Below are 17078 nucleotides of genomic sequence, written 5' to 3'. Positions count from 1 at the left end.
ATTCAGGTACAGCTATAGGTGTATGTATACACACATCGTGTATTTTTGTACGTGTGTATATAATGTATTTGTAATTTTAGTACCTGTGTGTTCAGGTGTCTATATATGCTTATGTATATAGATAAGTCAATGCATGAGGTGTGTATATAGGTATGGGTAGAAAGGCATATATATATGTAGCTATGGATGTATGAATCTGTCTTTACATCAGTGTACATATACATATCTGTATCTGTGTATAGATATACACATATATTTGTAAATTATATGTGCATATATACGTATGTAGATATATCTGTACCTATGGACATACAGGTGTATCCATCTGTGTATATGCACAGGCACACATCTGTATTTGCAATTTTTATGTATTTATACACAAGAGTAGATATAAATACAGGTAAAGGTGTATAGGTGTAGCTACACATATATAGTGCAAGATGTGTGTATACAGATATACGTACCTGTAACTTTATACATATATATATGAGCATATGTATGTTTATATATGCATACAAACATCTATGTAGTTATATATGAAGGGCCGTAGGTATCCAGAGCAAGCAACATATCTAAGGGGGGGATGTGCATGTGTATGTGTGTTTGTGTACACAGACCCCAGCACGTGTTTTAATGTCTTACTTGTGTGTGTGTACACATACCCCCTGTATTCCTATACATACACACACCCCTTTAGGGTAAGGATATCAACACACCCAGCCCTATAAGCCCTGAATGACAAATACGATTGTGTCCATGTGTATGTAGTCACGTATCTATATAGAGGTGTAGAAATGGGCAGATAGTATGTATGTAGCTATTGCTATAGATATATCTGCACATGTAGCTGTATATCCACAATTTCCTTATTTATCTGTTATTTCTCTATCTGTGTGCATATATATCCATACAAATCAATATATTCACAGGGATATGTACACATCTCTCTATGGATATATACATACAGCTGTACCGATGGATATGTCTGTGGATACATGAAGACACATGTCTACATTGGTATGTTGGTATATGTATTATATGTGTGATTTACACAGATGTGTCCATCTACCCTTGCATACATCTATGTCTATGTATGAATAGGCATTGAGGCCTGTCTAAAGACTGGTGTAGCTATAGGGATGTAGGTAGAGATCACTACACCTCAGAGTGTGCACACACGTGTAATCAGAGCCACGTGTGCACATTCACCTGTGTGAATGCGGCTGCAGGTACCACAGGCAGTGCTGCACCTACACACACATGTACCTGGGCACACACTGTGCAGATACACGCGTGTCCCTGCATGTATACATGGGTCTGGGTACCCACATGCTCACACACTCGCCCACCCATCCCTGTGCTCACCCAGGGCACCCGGGCTCGCTCATTGGTTGCCTATGCCCATTGGGGTACCTGTCATCCCCCATCCCACCCCTGTCCCGGGAGAGCAGCTATTCCCATGGGATATACCACGCGAAGGGCTGGGGAACAGCTTCGTGTTGTCGGCCTCATCTGGGCGTACAGCACCCGCTCGCACCGCCACGACCACCGATGGCAGCGACGCATGCAACGGGTCCCCGCGGCGGCTCCGGCCCCGGTGCGCGCCCCGCCAGCGCCTGTCCCCCCGCGCCAGAGCCCCTGCGGGCGCAGCGGTGCGATGGTCTGGGGCAGCGCGGCGGGCTCGTGGCGCGAGCCACGCTCTCCACTTTGCTCCCACAAAGCGTAAGCAAGCGACGGGGCGGCGAGGGCTGCGTGGCGGGCGCTTAGGAGCGGTAGTCCTTCTTGCTGTAGGGTTTGTTGCCCAGGATGCTATCGATCTCGTGGACAATGGAAGACGACAGCTTTGGAAGGACCTGCGGGGGACGATGATGGGAGTCGGGATCGTGCCATGGGAGCAGGAGGGAGGATGCAGTCACGCTCACCGCCTCCATCCTGTGACCTCGATGCTACAAGCCCCAGCTCTCCGGATGAGCGACCCAGTTAAGGGAGCCTGGGTCGAACTCAGCCCAGCAAAGCCTCATCTCTTCCGCTCAGCTTCAGATGAAGCAAGCCCCGTACTCTGTTTGGAGCCAGGTTTGCAGCCTCTTTTACCCTGCACATTGCGCTGCAGGAGCGAGTGCTGCAGGCGCACGCATTGCAGGAGTGTGCATTGCAGCACTGCAGCAGGAGTGCTGCCCCATTGTTCCCCATGAGCAAAGCCCCCCCTGGTCCATGCCAGCGGCGAGCACTGACCTGTATTGCTCCGATGTTCTCCATCAGCTGGTCCGCGTTGGAGGCTCCCAGCAAGACGGAGCTGACGCCCTCATTGCGCAGGCACCAGGCTGGGGCAGGAGGGAGAGCAGAGCCTGAGCGGAGCCTGGCTGTCCCTGGTGTCCCCCCATGTCCCTGTGTCCCCCCGTCCCCTTACCGATGGCGAGCTGTGGCAGGGTGCAGCCCAGGCGCTCAGCGATCGCCTGCAGCTCCTTCAGCTTCGCCTGCTGCCGCCGGCCCTCCTCGCTCAGGATCTTGTCCTTCAGCCACTGGTATCCCTGGGGAGCAGGAGCGGGGGTTATGGTGGGGTTGGGGAGTACCGAGCCCTCCCATGGGCACAGCATCCCCAGACTCCATGGGTCATGGTTGGTTATGCTCCCATGGCTCTGCCTGTCCTGATGTGACCCCTGGTCCAGGCTCACCTTCAGTGAGGCGCGGGAATAGGGGGGGATCCCCCCATCGTACTTCCCCGACACGATGCCGCAGGCCAGCGGGGACCAGGTCATGGCTCCGACACCTAACAACAGATCAGAGAGAGGATGATGCTGCCACCCCAGGCACTGCGGCACGAGGCCTGGCCAGCCCCATGGAGATGGGCTCTGCCCCCCCCCCCTCAGCCTGGGTTCTGGGGAGCACCATGGGGGCCAGGGCAGGACCCCTGCTGCGGTACCTATCTTATGGAAGAGCTCGGGCAGCTGCACCTCCACCTTCTCCCTCTGGAACATGTGGTACTCGGCCTGCTCGCAGATCGGTGGGATCAGGTTGAACTGCCGGGCCACCGAGTATGCTTCCTGCCGAAGAGCCAGCACCCTCAGCACCCGCACTGAGCTCCTCAATCCCCCCCCGGCCGAGCCCCGAGCAGCCATCCGGAGGAGAATTCCGGCTTAAGCGCATCTGCAAGCGCCTGATTCCCGACAGCTGCTGCCCAATTAAATCAGCATCACCGGGGCTGCTCCGCCACGGCCCCCCGGGCCCCTACCATGATCTCCATGGAGCTCCAGCGCGAGGTCCCCCAGTACATGGCCATCCCCTGGTTGATGACGTGGGTCATGGCTCGCACCGTCTCTGCCGGGAGGGAAGGGGAGAGCGGCAGGCGGGGGTTAGTGGGGTGCCGCACACGTGGGCATCCCGCTCCCCATGCCGAGGTGGGAGCTGGGTTGTGTCCGGAGGATGCTTTCGAAGGAGCAGGACAGGGACTGAGGGAGCAGCCGCTCGGGATGTGCCAGGGACCACAGCTGACCCTGGCGTGCCACTGGTGATGCCAGGGCTCTCCCACTATGGAGGCTCCCAGCACCGGCCCCGCAGGGTGCCAGAACCGACCCGGTGCAGGGGCCTGAAGCATCACCCGCGGCACGGGAGGGAGACCTGGACCCCATGCAAGGGGGCCTCTGGGGGCAGCCAGCCCTGAGCCATGCGGGCTGGGGCCAAGCCAAGGCGCGCTCCTGCAGCCAAAGGCGGGGAGAGCGAGCACCCGGCATGCTCAGAGCCACCCGGCGAGGAGGGACCCGCCGCGGTCCTGGCACGGCGGCAAAGGGCGCCCCGCGGCCAGGACCCTGGGGGGGCTGGGAGCTGCTCTGCCTCTGTCCTGGGGGTGGTCTGAAGGGCAGCGGGTGTTCTGGTTGTGCCGATGCTGCCTGTGCGTTTTATGCTGGGGTTTGCTGGGGACAGGGATGGAAATCAAGAGGAACGGGGGTTCTGCCCCGGGAAGTGCCGCTGGGACGCAGGCAGCGGCCGGCGGGCAGGGAGTACCTTCTACGATGAAAGTCCTGGACTTGGAGGAACTAAATGGGTCCCCTGGTGATAAAACAGAGATTTAGACAGAGTGGAGTCGGCCGCTGCCGGGCCGGGGGCAGCAGCCTGCGCCGCGCCACCAACCCGTCCCCATCGCTGCCCTGGCACCGGGCTGGGGGTGGCAGAGGTTTCACCATAGCTCAGGCTGACCGTGGCGGCGGAGGAGCGGATTCTGCTCGGGAAGGGAGAATGCCCTTGAAACAAAAGCCTGGCGCAAACCAACCGCGATGGCGACGGAAGGCAGCGGGGAGCAGCGCGGCGCTGCGGCGCGGCACCCACCTTCCATCGGCGTGTTGGGGTCGGGCCGGTTGGCGAACACCACATCCACGTACTCCAGCTGCAGCCGCTCCAGGGATGCCTTCAGCCCTGCGGCATGGATGGGACCATCAGGCACGCCGCGCCCTGTGCCATAGGCTGCTGAGGCAACCAGTGCTGCACAGCCTGGTGCCGGGGCCAGCAGCGCCCATGAGCATCCCTACCTTCTATGATGTGTTTTCGGGACAGGCCCCTCTCTGTCTCAGCCCTGGAAAAGGAAAGGTGGTGAGAGCCCGGCGCTCCCCGGCTCCGTTGCCGCGGGGCGGGTGCGTTACCTACTTTCCTCCCCAGAAGATTTTGGTGGTGATGACCAGGCTGGACCGTCTGCAGGGAGAGAGAAGAGTCACCGGCTGCTCCGCCAGCTTTGCCAGCCCCTTGGCACCACGGCGATGGCTTGGCCACAGAGGGATGAAGTCCCCCTTACCTCCACCCTTTCTTCTTGATGATGTTCCCCAGCACCACCTCGGCCCTGCAGGGGAAGGGGATGTCAGTGCATGCGGTGGCTGCGGGGACACCGCTTCCCCTCCGGCTGCAGCACCCGGAGCCGAGCTGCTCCCCACACGTGAGCTGCTATTTTTAAGCGGGTGTGTGGGCTCCCTGCGATGCTCCGGGCCACGGCGCTCCGAGCGCAGCCACGGCACCGGGAGGCTGCATGGCTATACCCACACGGCTCTACCCACATGGCACAGGCAGTGTGGGACCGCAGGAGCCAGCATCCCCTGTGACCAAACGCAGCCCCATCCTGGCAGCCGCTTTGGTGCTGGTAAACCCAGCACCGCCACAGTTTGGAGATGCCGGGGTGCAGGGTGAGGCTCTTTGTGCCACTACCAAAGCGCGGTACCTACTTGCCGGCGGCGTAGACTTCTGCCGTGTCGAAGAGATTAATGCCGTTGTCATAGGCTAAAGTCATCAGCTGCTCTGCCATCTGTGGGGGAGAGCGTGAGCATCAGCTGAAGGGATGCTGAGCACCGGTGCACACCATGTGCACCGAGAGCAGCACCGGGGCTGTGCCGGCCCCATCCGCTCCCTGCTTCACTTGGGAAGGGATGGGGTGCAGGGACACAATCCTTACCTCATCTGTGATCTGCCCTCCAAACGTCACCCATGTTCCTGTGGAGGAGAGAGGATGCACACGGGGTGAATGCAGTCCGCGTGGTGAGCATGGTGAGCACAGTGAATGTGGTGAGTGTGGTGAGCATCGCCTGCCACTGCCTCCAGCCCCATCCAGCCACCCCGGCTCCCGCGGCTCAGCCCTGGCATGCAGTGACCACAGTTGTCCCCGCCGCGTGCAGCACGGCGCTCCCAGCATCACCCGGTCACTTCCCATCATGTCAGAGGAGGAGAAGGGGAAAGAACCTGACAAGTTCTGGGCCGCCTCTCAAGACCGCCGCGGGGCCAGAGGAAAACCCTTTCCTTCCCTCCGCACAGCAGCGCCGGCAGCAGGCATGGCACCAAGGGGATGCTGAGGGGCTGCGGCAATCCCTGGCACTTACCCAGGCCCAGGCAGGACACGCGCAGCCCAGACTTCCCGAGGTTCCTGGAAGGCAGAAACCCATTAGAAAACCACCAGAAAGCCCCAAAGTGCCATCTCATGCATCCACGCGTCACTGAGTGCGCCGTCCGCGTGGGGCTGGGAGGTGATGGTCCCTGGTCCCCATTTGTGATCCACATCCCAATTCCCACCCCAGATGGTCTCACAGTGATGGTCCTCCCACAATTGATTAATAATCCACACCAGGGTGAGCATGCCATGGGACATGGGGAGATGATCACGCCTGGAGCATCCCACATGTGTCCCGAGCTGTGCCCGTTCTCTGCAAGGAGAATCGGGCTTGTGCGGGGCTCGGATGCTTGGGTGTCCTGGTGAAGTGGAGCATCCCTGAATCCCAGCTCTGGGAAGGGGGCCGGGCTGGCAGCCGCCTGCACCCGGCGCTGGGGAACCAGCTCCTCGCTAAGGATGACAAAGGCTCCAGAAAGGAGCGTTAAAATAAATAAAGTGTAGGTGAGCCGCGGCAGCTCGCCCGCGGGTGTCGCATAGCAACCGGGGAGGCACCGCCACCGCCGCCACCACCGCCACCGGCAGCGGGGTACCCAGCAGACCCGGTCCGACGGTGGCAAACCGCGGGTCAGGGCACCTTCCATCCGCGCCGTCGCGTTATTGCTCAACATCTGGATGTGCAGCAGCTCCCCCCAGCCCTGAGTTGGTTTCAGTGTTTTGGTGGCTCAAGTCCCAATGATGGGAATCACGGTGGGGATGGCATCAGCCCCATCCCGCCCATTCCAGCATTGCTGGGGTCCTCCTGGGCTGGTGATGGGCACTTTCCTGCTCAAGAGTGCTGAGCGGCTGCTCAACAGAGATGTTGGGGGAGCTCAGAATCCCCCAGCACTGTGCCAGGACTTTCCTATCCCATCCCTTTGCATGGAGCATCCCCCCGTGCCACTGTCCTCTGCAGCTGCCAGTCACCCACTGCCTGCAAAAGGGTGGCTTTGGTGTGCTCCTTGGGATGGGGACAGGACCATGGGGCAGGAGAACTGAGCCCGGATGATGCCACCGCACACAGCCCCAGTGCTGCTGCCCCAGGGGTTTGGTGTTCCTGCCCGCCCCAGTGCCTGTGCGAGGGGACTCTGCTGATGTGTATGATGATGGTGGTGATGCTGCCTTCATCCCAGGCACTTTGTGCCTTGTGCCGGTCACATCTGGGCTGCAGCGGGGCAGCTGGACCATGGCATGAAGCTGATCCGGGGGGGAGTCCCCCCATGCTCTGCTCCAGCGCCGGGGACATGGAGCACATTAACCCAATGGATCCTGGCCGGGGGGCACAATGCACACAAGCTGCCCTTCGCTTCCAGACCCGGACCCGGATCCAGGCTTACGGCTCCACGCAGGCTTTGCAGGGCGGTAAGTCTCTGGTAGTGTGGTAATGATGCCATAGCATCCACGGATTAACGCACACCAGGGCTCTCAGATCCCCCCGGCTCGGCAGGCACTGGGATGCTCCTAATCCTACCCCAGCTTCAGGGCTGCCCCCCTCCATCCCACTGGCTCAGAGCCGGAGAGGGGACAGGAGCAAACAGCGAGGAAAGCGAGAGGCGCACGGTCAGCACTTTTAGCACCGAGAGAACACAACCCGGGGATGAGGGGAGCGCGGCACAACCCGGTCCCCCCCCCCGCCCCATCTCATCGAGGAACAGCAGAAGCAGCCGAGCAGGCGGCAAACCCACCGCGCCCGCGTCCTACCGGTACTTCATCCCCGGCTGCCTGACGCTGGACTCGCTGGAGGAGGGAGCGTTCTGCACCGAGAGCTGCCCCAGGCTGCGGGCCACCATGGCCACAGCCCGGAACTTGCCGCGGGTGCCGAGGCTGGGGCTGCCGGCATTCTGCCTGTTCAAGCGGTCCTCGGCGCTCCGGCTCTTGATGCTGTGCTCGGAGCACACAAAGGAGACCTGCATGCTGCTCCGGCCGCCAGCCGCGCCAGATGCCTAAATTTAGCCGGCGCCCCGGGTGAGGCGGGAGCTCCTCCCGCGCGCCGACGCTCCGCCAACGTGACGGCGGGGGGCTGCGGGCACCGAGCGGCTCCGGCAACCCTCCTGCCCTCAATATTTGATGAGCTCAGGAGCAGCGGGAGCGCGCACGGGCTCGGGGGGGTGCAGGAAGGGGAGCGCCGCGGGGGCACCCCCGTTGCCAGAACCCCTGCGCCACATCGGGCATCCCCTGCGGGCATGGTTCGGGGCGCGGTGCGAGGCTGAGGTTGGGGGTGAGGGGGCTCCCTCCGGCCACAGCATCCCTCCTGCAAGACCGAAACACGGTCCGCCGTCAGGAGCGCTCGCACGGCGCCAAACACACAAGAGCACAGGCAGAGATGATGCCCCCGGCTCTGCTGGGGTTACAGCCCGTGGGTTTGCCGAAGCTGGACCGGTTGCCCCCCCCACCCCGGGGCTGCAGCCACAGCAGCGCATCCCCCAGATTTCACCCAGCATCCGTGAAGAGGATTGAGGCAAAACCCAGGCCAGCATCTCCCGCTGAAGGAGCGACGTGTGCTCAGCCCTGACCTAACGAGGAATCTTGTAATCTCCTCCGCTTCCCTCTGCCGCAAAGCTCCTTAGCTGGGTAATCCCACCAGTGCCAGCGCCGGCACCGCTGCGGGCGGACCTGGCACCAATCAGCAGCTCCCCATAGCAGGAACAACCACAGAGATTTTAGGGGCACCAGCCTGAAGAAGCACCTTTGGGGGTGCTGTGGCAGCCTCTCCCCATCAATAAATAACGAGCCCATGAATATTAGATGGGCTCTTGCCACTGTGTAAATGTTACCTCTGTCATTGCGAGCGGAAGGGAACCTGACCCGTGTCACAGCACAGCACGGCACAGCAGGGCCACAGGGCCCCTGCAGTTTCACAGGGGAATCAGCCTCTGTCCCCAGCCCAAACCTAAATGGGGGCACCCATCCATGCACCCCATCTACGATAGGGAGAACGGATAGGGTGTGCCGGGTGTAACAGCCACGCGCCTTCATCAGAGCCACGTGCCCGGCTGCCCAGTGCATCCTGCCTGCATCAGCGGTGATGAGAAGCACCAAAGTCAGCTGAAACCCTGACACACCTCGTGCTGCACCCGGATCCCGCATGCAGACGAACGGCGCACCGGCTCCGCGAGGGAATGCTCCTCATGCTCCGCAGGCTGGTGGAGCATTTCTGGAGCTGTTTGCTCCACCTGCCTGCTCTTCACAGGCGCGGGGGGTGTTTGCACTTGCAAACTTCCCAGCAGCAAAAGGGGATGTCAAGTGAGAAGCTGAAAGATCACCGAGCAAGCAAGAGGTGATGGCGCTGACCTGCCTCTCCCACACACACCGTGAAGATCAGCCACGACGCCATCGCCTGTCCCAATCTCAGCATGGCACTCACTGGGAAAGTGATGGAAGCCGGATGCAAAACCCAGCGCTAAGCTCCATCCCGTGGCCCGGCGCTGCCTTACCTGTACTTCATGCCGGTGGCGCGCGCGGTGCTGTCGGCCAGGGACAGCCCATGCATCCGCAGGAACTCCTCCAGCGTCTTGGCCCGCGCCGCTGCCCGCACGTCCCGCAGCCGCCGCAGCTCCAGCCCATCGGCCGGCCGGGGCGCCGGGGGCAGCCCCCACTCCGGGGGGTGCCGGCTGGCCACGCTGCGCAGGCTCTCGCTGTACGTCATAGACAGCATCCCGCTGCCGCGGCGTGGGCTCCGTGCGCCGGGCACGCTGCCGACCGCTCGGTGATGCTATGGAGAGAGCTGGGAGAGCGCCCGCCACGATGCCAGGGTCCAGTGATGGTCAGGGCAAAGCCTTGCCTGTGCCATGATGTTGGAGCTGCGGCGCAGGGACCCTTACAAAGCCAAGCGCTTCAGCAGGGTAAAGCCTTGGTAGGAAGCCGAAGCGCAAAGGGAGAGCATGGCAGCATGGCAAGGAATGATGCGGTGATGGGCAGCTGGGGCTGCAGTGGGTGCTCACCATGGCTGTGCCAGCCTGGTGAGCTGCTGCAGCCTGATACGTGCCCTGGTTGCGCAGCCTCCCAGTCACACCAGTTGGGTTGCAATTGGGAGCTGGCAGAGGTGGGGTGAGAATCTGGTGAGAATCTGGCACTGAATCCCAGCAGGCGGGAGAGGTCATGACGGAAAAGGGGCTCCTATGGAAGGAGGGCATCCGCAGAGGGGCTGTGGCTCGCCAATAGCTGCCATGCCTGTGGCATCGTGCCGCAACTTGTGCCACCATCCAGCACCTTCCCCACAGCTGCGGCAGCGACCTCCCAGCCGGTGCGGGCTGCCGAAAATAGGCTGCCGCAGAGTGGGCTCCTCGCACCCGAGGTGCTCGCCGCCGCTCCGGCTGGGATCTCACCAGCATCGATTTCCCTCGCAGTCAGTGTCTGAGAGGAGCGGGGACCGGAGCCAAAGCTGCGGCGCTGGTGCTGAAGCGGTGGCTGGGAGCGGGGAGCGCTTGGAGCTGGAGCTGTGCCGGCATCAGGCTCCAGCCGGGCTCCCACCGGTGGTGTTTTCTTTCCCTGTGAAGCTCAAGTTCACAGCAGCAGGAGCTGAAAGCAAAGCGCTCTCTGCCATTGAGGTGTGACCGCGAGAGAAGAGGAAACCCAAGAAGATAAAAGGCAAGGGGAGACCAAACCCCTGGGCACCTCCTGCAACACCAACGCTGCTGCTCCACAGCCAGGGCTTGGGAATGTGGGGAAGAGAGGGAAAAAGGACCCATCTCCTGCAGCAGAGCCAAGCAGGACCCTGGCCACCTCTTCCTGCTATGCCACAAAGCTGCGCCCAGAGCTGGCACTGCCGGCGCCAGCCCTTCTCTGCGGCTGCTGGTCTGAACTGGGGCAGCACCGGTGGCTCCTGCTGAGCATGGGTGCAGCATCCAGCTCCAGTGGGATCCCTTTCCTTGACAGCGGCCAGGAAAAGGCTGAGGCGGCTGCACGGCTGCTCTAGAGCTTCAATGAAATGGCTGCAGTGAGCAGAGCCGGGTTTGGTCTGGGCTGCTTTGAGGAATGGGGCAGGATCTGCCTCATTTTGACACCTCTCTGGTTTTCGGCTGAGCCATTATGGGGAGATGGAGAGCGCGGAGGCAGCGGGTTCATCCATGTTTGTTAGCAGAAATCCTGGCACTGCCTGAGGGATGAGAAGCAGGAGCTGCCGCAGCCCAAGCAGGAAAGGAGCAGGGAACAGGACACCGGCTCTGCGCAATCACAGGGAACCATTAGCGCGCACCAGGGGCACAACAAGTGGATGCACAGGGAAGCTGCTCAGAGAGGCCCTAACCAAGCTGGGAATCTATCGGCAACCCACAGCCTGCCTAAAACCAAAGAGACCCCAAGCCCCAAAACCTCCCCAGGCCAACACATCGCCCATACAGAGCACCCTCCCTGCTGCCCGCATAGGCAGTGCCCATCCCCGTGCCACCAGCCCCGACTCACCCGCACACCAGGGCTGCTGCTCACCAACAGCACCGCTGTGGGCAGCCCCGGGCAGCTTTAAGAGCCGGGTGGTTTTGCGTTAGGGGAGTGTCGGCGCTCAGCGTCCACAGCAATTGGCGGCTGTGCCGGGCCCCCCTGGGCCCAGCTTTCTCGCCGCGTTCCATTAGCCCTATTAAGGGGATTTTCTTCCCTGCGAAGGGGAGCTAAATTATTCATGGCCTCTTCGCTAAAAGCCGGGGCCCTGTCGCTGCTCTCTCAACATTGGCATCGCCACCTCCACCCGCAGCCGACCCTCGCCCCATGGTGACAGGTCCCACACCACCGGCACCCAGGGCGGCGGGGATGGACGGGTCATTGCGTGGCGGAGCCGGTCCCTCCTTGGTCCCCACGGCGCAGTGGTTCAGTGCTGGTTCACAGCAGCCAAAGCACACCAGTGGCTTGGCAGTGCTGGGACAGGCGCCGTCGTGGTGCCACCAAGCCACCCTGGTGCAGGCCAGCCTCTCCTTTTGCCACATGAGGAGATGGAGCAGGGGGGCTGCAGCAACCTTGGGGGACAGCCCCGCATCCCTTGTTCTGTTATAGCCAGGCTGGGTCCAGCACTGGGCTGGTCCTGGGGCTGCTGCAGCCCCAGCAACACTGAGGCTGCTGCTGGCACAGTGTGCAGGGAGAAGTGCCGCCTTCGCTTCAGATGGTAAAAGGGTGGGGAGGGCAGGAAAGTGTTGCTGGGTACCGCTTAATGATGCTTCTCTTAATGGAAGGAGCAGCGGAGCAGTTGGCCAGGTTCCTGGAGCTGCCCTTGGGAATAGCCAGCGGCCTCTTCCAGGAGCAGCATTGGTGCAAGATGCTCCGGAGCCAATCCGAGCCCCACATCCCTATGGCAGCTGACCCCTGGTAGCCCTCCAGCCACGCTCCATGGCTTGAGGAGCTGGTGAGGGCAGCTCCAACCCACCCAGACACAGAGACCCCACGTCGCAGTGTCAAACCCAGGAGCAAGGAAAGACGCGGTGATGCCCACCCTGTGCTGGTGATGCTGGGCACAGGCAGGGCTTTGGTCGTGTCTGCTTACCGGGGGGGGTATTTTAGGGAGGGAAAGGGGCCGGGTTACCTGTAGAACTGGAGCTGGCGCTTGGGGCTCCCGTACCTCGCACTTCCGACAGCAAAGGGGAGAAAGAAGAAAGATGCCACAAACCCCGTTAGAGAGGGGGAGCGGGACCGAGCAGCCACGGGAAGGGTCGGTGGCACCCACCCGTGCTGCATCCATGCAGCGGGCACTGGCACGCTCCCTGAAAGCACCCACTGGTCCCATGGCACCCCGACCCGCCGCTGCTGCCATGTGGGGCTTTGCAGTCCAGGAGGTTTTGGCACGAGGTGGTTTTGGGGTGCCGTGGCCCCGGGTTTGAAGCCCCAGCGCCGCCCCATATCCTTACCTGTAAATCATCCCTGGGGAGCCCGTCTGCCGCAGCGAGAGTCGCGCCGGGGAGTCAGTGGTGGATTCGGGATACATGGAGCCAGCCTGGGCTCCCCGGAGCCGCTCGCTGCCTCACCCCTGCCACAGGGGAAAGAGAAAATGAGGAAGAAATGGGGGTTTTTGGGGCACGCGCATGACGGCGCTTCCTGTTGCAGAAGCTCGGGGCCGGATGGGCACCCGGCACGGGCAGCGGCAGGCAGGGTAGGACAGCCCTGCCTGCTCCAGACCCCCACCGATCCCAAACCCATCCCAGGCAGGAGCCCTGAGGGACAGGGAGCTCAGTGCAGAGACCCTGACCCTTCCTATCCCCATCCCCATGCCCAGGATAATCTCGCATGACTCCCTAGGGAGCTGTGGTCCTGCTCCCGCTCTCCATCCTGCAACACCATCTGCAGTTTCCGGTATCCCAGAAATCCACAACGGTTCCCTGCACAAATGGGGCAAATTGTTCAATTTAAGCCACCTTCCTTCAGGCTCATCTTTACACCTCAGGTCACCAGCAGCTTGCCGGGGGGACTGAGAGACCTCCAGCTCCTTCCCCAGCTGGACACAGCGGGAGCATGGCACAGCACAACGTGCTCATGTCCTGGCACGCATCCTGCCTGCATCCTGGCACAGCATGCCTGCATCCTGTATCTCTCCCACATCCTGCATCCTGGCACAGACTGCCAGCATCCTGCATCCTTCCCGCATCCCAGCAGGGCATGCCTGTATCCTGCATCCCTCCCGCATCCCAGCACTGCGTGCCTGCATATCACATCCTGTCCTCATCCCAGCAGGGCATGCCTGAATCCCGCATCCCTTCCGCATCCCGCATCCAGGCCCGGCGTGCCTGCATCCCGGCGCAGCCCCTGCAGCCCACGCAGCCCAATGGCAGCGGCTGCGGCAGCCGAGCCAGTCCCCGCGGAGCCACCCGCCCGCCCACCGCAGCCCCGGCCCCGGCTCCGTCCTCCCTTTGGCCGCAGGCACGGGATGGGGACCGGGCAGGCTCGGGGAAGCCGGGGCTCGCTCTGCTCCCCTGCGCTGCCCGCTGCGACCCTGCCGAGCCCCAGAGCCACTGCAACCTCCCGGCTCCTCCTGCCTGCTGCAAGTGTCACCTTCACGGGTGCCCGTGTCCCTACCTCCAACAGAGCAGCTCAGTCCCGGCACTGCCTGCAGGCTCCTGCAAGCCCCCCCGGTCCATGCAGTGTCACTTTGTTTGTGGCAGTGCAATGAAGCTGGAGGGGGCTGGGGGACCCCCATGCCCCAGGCACACGGTGCAGCCGTGCTGCTTCCTTCCTTGCCCTGCCGCAAACTGACTGCAACTTCTTGTGGGGCTCGGAACTGGCTCAGGGAATGCATATGGGGAATGTGAGTGGGATGAGTTTGGCCATGGGCTCAGCTTTGCCAAGGGCTCTGCTCTGCCATGGACTCAGCTTTGCCATGGACTCAGCTTTGCCATGGGCTCAGCTTTGCCATGGGCTCAGCTTTGCCAAGGGCTCAGCTTTGCCATGGGCTCAGCTTTGCCAAGGGCTCAGCTTTGCCATGGACTCAGCTTTGCCATGGGCTCAGCTCTCCCCAGTTTTCAGCAGGATCAGTGCCCCACATCCGTTAACTCGGGGCAATGCTGAGGGGCCTGAGTGCTCTGGCTGGCGAGTCTGGGGTGCATTGGAGGAACTTCGCCAGGAAGCACCACAGGACCACCGGCACACCAGGCAGGGCTCAGCACCCTGAGGAGCTGGAGCACCCCTTTGTGCCAGTAGTTTGGTGCTTCCTTAAGCACCCCTCCTGCACCTTCAGCTTCCTCACGGCAAAACTCAGCCATGAGTCCGCAATCGCAGGAGTTTCTGTGGGGTGATGGAGAGAGAAGAAAAGCGTTTTCTTCTGCAGGATGCAGGTGGAGGGTACCCCAAGAGCCTGTGCTGCCCCCAGGCTCCATCCCCATCCCCAGCAGCACGATGGGGTGCAAGTGTGGGTGCTGAGACACAGGGGGGATTTCTGCCTGAGTAGCATCCCAAACATGCTGCTGTCAGAGCGAGAAGAGGTCAAACTGCCCATGGAATTAAAGTGAACACAGGGATGAAGCTCTGATAAGCCTCTGCAGGTGAGGCATCAGGGAGCAGTGGGACCCTTGCCCTGGGTACCCCGGTGTCCTTCCCCGCTGCTCAGGTGAGGATGGTGCCGAGCATCTCCCCGCTCTGGGTACCCATCCCTGTATTTCTACCCCTATTTCACCGGGTTTTCAACCAGCAGCCTCAGCACATGTCCGTCCCCCGTCCCCCCCCGCCCCAGCACGCCGCGGGAAAGGTGACTTTGGCACAGTTACCGTGCCCTGCTCTGCTTGGTGCCATGACCCCCCCCCCGTGCTCCCAGCCCCCTGCCCGCAGCACCGGCGCCGCAGGATCCGCAGCGCAGCAGCCCTGCCCCTTCCCTCTGCCCTGAGAAGCCTCTGGTGCAGAGCAGCCTTTTCCCTCCCCTCCTCATGCCTTGCTCTGGCCGTGCCCGGTGGGCTCAGGTGTGTTTAGAGCCGGGCATGAGGACAACGCTCGGCGCCGGGGATCGAGCTGCGACGCGTGAGGTCGCCCGCGATGGTGCTGTGTGTGCCGGAGCGCAGGCTCCCGAGTGGATGACACAGCCCAAAAGCACTCGCGACACGTCGGGCGGGTTCGTCCTGCATGGCCGTCACGTACCACCAGCACCAACGTAACGGGGTCCATCAGGGTCCCCGACGTGCGGGCACCCGCCAGCGCCTGCCCCTTCCCCAGTGCGCCGGTGGGCAGGAGCCCATTGCGCCCATGGCTGCCGGCCAGGCACGGCAGAGCCCCCGCCGCGGCACCGCACGTACCTGGCTCCGGTGCTCGAACGGAGATGCGCGATCAGGAGGCAAAACCAGCAATGGGATAAAAGCGGAGCTGGCGGCTCTGCGGGTTTGGGAAGCGGGGCCGGCGCAGAGCAGCTGCGGCAGCCGGAGGCAAACAGCGGATGGCGGTTCCTACCCCATTCCCGCTCTGTCCCTGGGAAGAGGCATCCGGTGCAGGAGGGGAAAGCCGAGCCCTCCGCACCTCGGGATGCGGCAGCACCCAGGGATGCTGCAGAGCCGTTCCTGCTGCTCTCACATCCTGACTCGGCAAGTTTGGCTGCCGGTGGCGTGCAGCCCGGCTCTAGGATCCTACCGGTGCCTTAACCGTGTCGGCGCCGCAGCCCGGCACCGGCAGCACCACGCGTGGGCAGTGAGTGGCTGCCACCCGCTGCTGGCTGACCCTGCGCAGCTCTGGTGAGAGCTCGTCTCCCATAGGGAGCCTGGGGCAGGATGTTTCCATGCCATACATCACCGGGTGTTTGTCTTATGAACTCAAACAGGGGCGTCCATGGGCAATGCTGCCTCCCAGCCCAGGCGCTACATGCTGCTGGCCACCCTCTGCTTGTGCCAATCACAGCTTTTCAGTGGCTTTTGTTTTCTAGCCACCTTGGGCAAAAAACCCGCCCTTGAAGCGCCTGGTTTGGAGGCACCCTGGTGATGGGAGCACACCAGTCCCCGGCAGTAGCACGGCACTGGGATCCTGCAGTGATAACACTACCGGTGCGGTGGTGGCACAAAAACCAGAGGCCAAGGCAGTAAAAAGGGGTCAGTTTTGGGAGCACGCAGCAGCACATTGTCATTTAGGAATTAGGAAAACCCAGTCCCTTGCCACGAGCTGAGTCCTGCTCAGCTTCACAGCAGCATCCTGCCAGCGATGGGGCCAGCAGGCACGCTGCCTGCTCTGACCCACGCCGGCACTGACCGGGACCCACTCAGCACTGTCCATGTGGGTGATCCCAGTAGGTTTCCCGCTTTCCATGCTGCAGCAGCTCAATGGTGGCAGGAGGCCATAACCCTGTCCCAATGGTAGAGCGCTCTCTGGCATCAGCATTGCACCCCAGTGATGGTGGAAGCTGGCACCAAGTCATTCTGCTCTCGCTCCAAGATGGGAGTACCAAGAGTGGGGAAGCAACGTCCAGCCCCTCTGCCCTTCTATTATGATTAATAATTACAACTAATAAGAAAAGCGGCTCTCACACATCTTCCATTAGCAGCTACAAGCAGAGGCATCTCTCATTAGCCAACCCCAAAATCACTGCATATATGCAACGTGCCTATCTATAGGCAATATACACTGGATAGACATTGCCCAGCTCTGGCACTCACGATGTTCCTGGTGATGCTTTTGGAAGGAATCTGTGGTTTCTGGAAGGTTTGCTGGGTGCCCTTCCCCTGCAAAGCCAGTTGGGATGGGGTCTTAATTCCCAGTCATGCGGACCATAGCTCTGCTCTTCCGCCAAGACATTCTCACTGTGATG

General features: G+C 61.5%; 1 protein-coding gene across 3 annotated transcripts; it reads right to left on the bottom strand.

The window, feature by feature from the left end:
* Nucleotides 1–1551: 1551 nt before the first annotated feature.
* KCNAB2 (potassium voltage-gated channel subfamily A regulatory beta subunit 2) lies at nt 1552–12842 on the bottom strand (the record flags this gene model as incomplete). 3 transcript variants are annotated; one of them, XM_080631195.1, is made up of 15 exons in its annotated part: nt 1552–1853; nt 2233–2321; nt 2408–2528; nt 2673–2767; nt 2921–3041; nt 3230–3315; nt 4321–4407; nt 4521–4564; nt 4636–4680; nt 4781–4825; nt 5202–5281; nt 5429–5466; nt 5850–5893; nt 12399–12440; nt 12721–12842. In XM_080631195.1, the coding sequence occupies 15 exons, from the start codon at nt 12795–12797 to the stop codon at nt 1764–1766; spliced, it is 1104 nt and encodes a 367-aa protein (XP_080487321.1). In that variant the 3' UTR covers nt 1552–1763. The 3 variants fall into 3 exon arrangements, with proteins under 3 accessions (XP_080487321.1, XP_080487320.1, XP_080487322.1); XM_080631194.1 differs by lacking the exons at nt 12399–12440; nt 12721–12842 and adding exons at nt 4000–4044; nt 9328–9548; XM_080631196.1 differs by lacking the exon at nt 12399–12440 and having other exon boundaries at nt 12721–12831.
* Between the last annotated feature and the right edge of the window lie 4236 nt (nt 12843–17078).

Source organism: Psittacula echo, assembly GCF_963264785.1.
Source record: "Psittacula echo genome assembly, chromosome: 17".
Classification (NCBI taxonomy): domain Eukaryota; kingdom Metazoa; phylum Chordata; class Aves; order Psittaciformes; family Psittacidae; genus Psittacula; species Psittacula echo.
Note: the sequence above shows the minus strand (reverse complement) of the source record. Positions and strands in the feature narration are given on the sequence as shown.